The following is a 2,786-nucleotide window of genomic DNA, read 5'->3' on the forward strand; positions in this document are numbered from 1 at the left end:
TTTCTGAGCTCTTCAGGCAGTTCCTTTTGACCTCATGATTCTCATTTGCTCTGACATGCACTGTGAGCTGTAAGGTCTTATATAGACAGGTGTGTGGCTTTCCTAATCAAGTCCAATCAGTATAATCAAACACAGCTGGACTCAAATGAAGGTGTAGAACCATCTCAAGGATGATCAGAAGAAATGGACAGCACCTGAGTTAAATATATGAGTGTCACAGCAAAGGGTCTGAATACTTAGGACCATGTGATATTTCAGTTTTTCTTTTTTAATAAATCTGCAAAAATGTCAACAATTCTGTGTTTTTTTGTCAATATGGGGTGCTGTGTGTACATTAATGAGGAAAAAAAATTAACTTAAATTATTTTAGCAAATGGCTGCAATATAACAAAGAGTGAAAAATTTAAGGGGGTCTGAATACTTTCCGTACCCACTGTATATATATATATATATGCATATACATTTATATGCATTTATATTTTAGTTATATATATAGTTATTTTATATATTTAAATTGATAAAACGCTGTTGTGGAAGTGTACCAATAAGCATTTGTTAATATTGAAAAATTGCTGACGAATAAACATTACTGCAGCAGATATTTAGCTCTAAATTTGCTGAAACAACCACAGCCTGTTTTTAAGAAGTGTATAATATAAGAAATGGTAGACAGAATCCCATAGGCATTGAAATCTATATTTCAGGAAATGCAGAGCCTACACCGAACATGGCCGGTCTACTTTGAAGCCTGGATTCGTGGATGGAAAGTCCGCTTTGAGGTTGCAGTTGTTTTTGCTAGATTTTTCTCTGCTCACAGACAGGTCTCAGCTTTTCCCCCCCACACTTTTGAACACTGTGTACACTGTGCTATATGCTATTAAGCATTCTACAGTGAAGTGCTGGCATGAGACGGAGTTTGTGAGACTCCAAACCGACCACTCTGTCCTCCAGCATTTTGCCTTTGTTAGATAAGACCTCTGAAGAGAATCTGAAAGAGAAAATGAATCACAGCAACCTTAATCTGAATTGCAAGCGCTGGCTTGGTAAAGCACTGGATCATTTGCTGTAGTATAGTGGCAGTGTGCATTGTTTTTGTGCATGAGTGTGTGCTCTCACAGCAATAATGCTTTCAGCATAGTCCCTGGTGAAAACAAACCCTGTCAGCATCTACCCCTCTCCCCTTTTCCATACCTCACGCTGTTACTGAAAAGCCACTGCAAACAAATCCATCTCTCACTCAGTGTTTATCTCCTCCATAGTACCTGGACTCAGCAGCGGTTCATTCATTTTGAGGTGAGGTTTACAACAGTGTCTTTAATGTGTTTTTCTTTTATTGTTGAAGCACGCTCACTACAACTGAATAGTTCTATTGAAGAACCATGAAAAAGGGTGTGTTGCTATCATCGTAATAGAAGCAGCATGAAAAACTGCTTTGAATAAAGATGAAAAGTGAACTCATATCACATCTCAATTTTACAGAACACAATCTAAAGACAAATGCAGTTCAAAACACAACAATCGCTTCTGAGGGGACATTCTTATTGGCCTTGAAATGAAAGCGATTGAAATCCTTTTGAAAACCTGAATTTGCAAGTGGAATGGTTATATAACGGGTTTCAGACAGTCGGTAACAGGGTCAGTGGTTTGACATGTCCAGATCGTTACTGAAAAGAACATGGAGGCAGGTGAGTCTAGGGGTGGGGGGGGGGGGGGGGGGGGGAAGCAAAGCCTGGAAGCAAATTAAAGATTTAAAAAGTATCTTGTGTCTTTACCCTCGAGTGCGGCGGGGGGGGTGGGGGGGGGGGGGGGGGGTGGGGGGGGGGGTGGGGGGGGGGGGGGGTCGGGGGTTGATGCCAGAGAGTTTTGATTGAAGTCTGCCGTGTGACTCATGTGACTGTTATTTCAAAGATTTCATTCACGGTTGTATATTTGCGACGTGTGATGAAGATGTTGGAGAGTTGGAGGCTGCCAAGCTGCAGTGTCTGGACTATGTCAAAGGTATTGCAGTTGACAAAGGAAATCAATCGCTGTCCCTTGTAGATGTCTTAATTCTCACTTGAAATTAAATGCCTGTTTTTTTTTTCTTCAGTTCTTCCAGTAGAACTTGGTGACCTTGGTAATGTCTTAAAGGTAAAGTACACCAAAAATGAAAAGTCTGTCATCATTTACTCACCTTCATGTTGTTCCAAACATGTATGACTTATTTTTTTCTGTTTAACATGAAGATATTTTGAAGATATCTCCCCTTTTTTTTTTCCACATACAATGAAAGTCAGTACTAGGATCCAGTGATTAGGACCCCACTGATTTTCCAACCCTATCTCACAGAAAACCATAACTAGCTTACAAGGGGGCAATATTGTATGAATTTAGGAAAAAAGTATCGTGGTTCCCTAAACAGCTGTCAGTGGGGCGTAATCAGATTGTACAAAAACACATTAATGAGATGTACAAATGACAGAAATTAGTCACCAATTTGCCAAAACCTTACAAATTGCCATGAGATTGTGTTGGAATGTAATTGAATTGACAAAAACTGTTGAATTATAATTTTTTTAAATTATTCCATTTGAAGCAAGTCTTGTTGTGATGTGTGGCCACTATATAGTGAAAACTATTGAATGTTGACCCACATGTTTGTTTGTTTTTCCCATTGAATAAGTACATCATCCAGGTATTCGAATTACACTAAACCTTTCTGTGTACTTTTAATGAAGGGACAGAAATCTGTCAGGTTTCATTATAAATATATTCCTTTGTGAACAAGATTAACAAGAGTGTTATGG

At 38.9% G+C, this 2,786-nt stretch overlaps 1 protein-coding gene across 1 annotated transcript in view; it reads right to left on the reverse strand.

Annotated features, from left to right (window-relative positions):
* LOC107592385 (B9 domain-containing protein 1-like) overlaps positions 1 to 954 on the reverse strand; it is a 12,890-nt gene extending 11,936 nt beyond the window's left edge. The window contains exon 1 of the mRNA XM_016281883.1: positions 891 to 954. Within this exon, the coding sequence (XP_016137369.1) occupies positions 891 to 954 (64 nt within the window). The remainder of the gene's footprint in view (positions 1 to 890) is intronic.
* Between the last annotated feature and the right edge of the window lie 1,832 nt (positions 955 to 2,786).

This window comes from Sinocyclocheilus grahami, unplaced genomic scaffold (assembly GCF_001515645.1).
Source record: "Sinocyclocheilus grahami isolate Dianchi unplaced genomic scaffold, SAMN03320097.WGS_v1.1 scaffold9.1, whole genome shotgun sequence".
Lineage (NCBI taxonomy): Eukaryota > Metazoa > Chordata > Actinopteri > Cypriniformes > Cyprinidae > Sinocyclocheilus > Sinocyclocheilus grahami.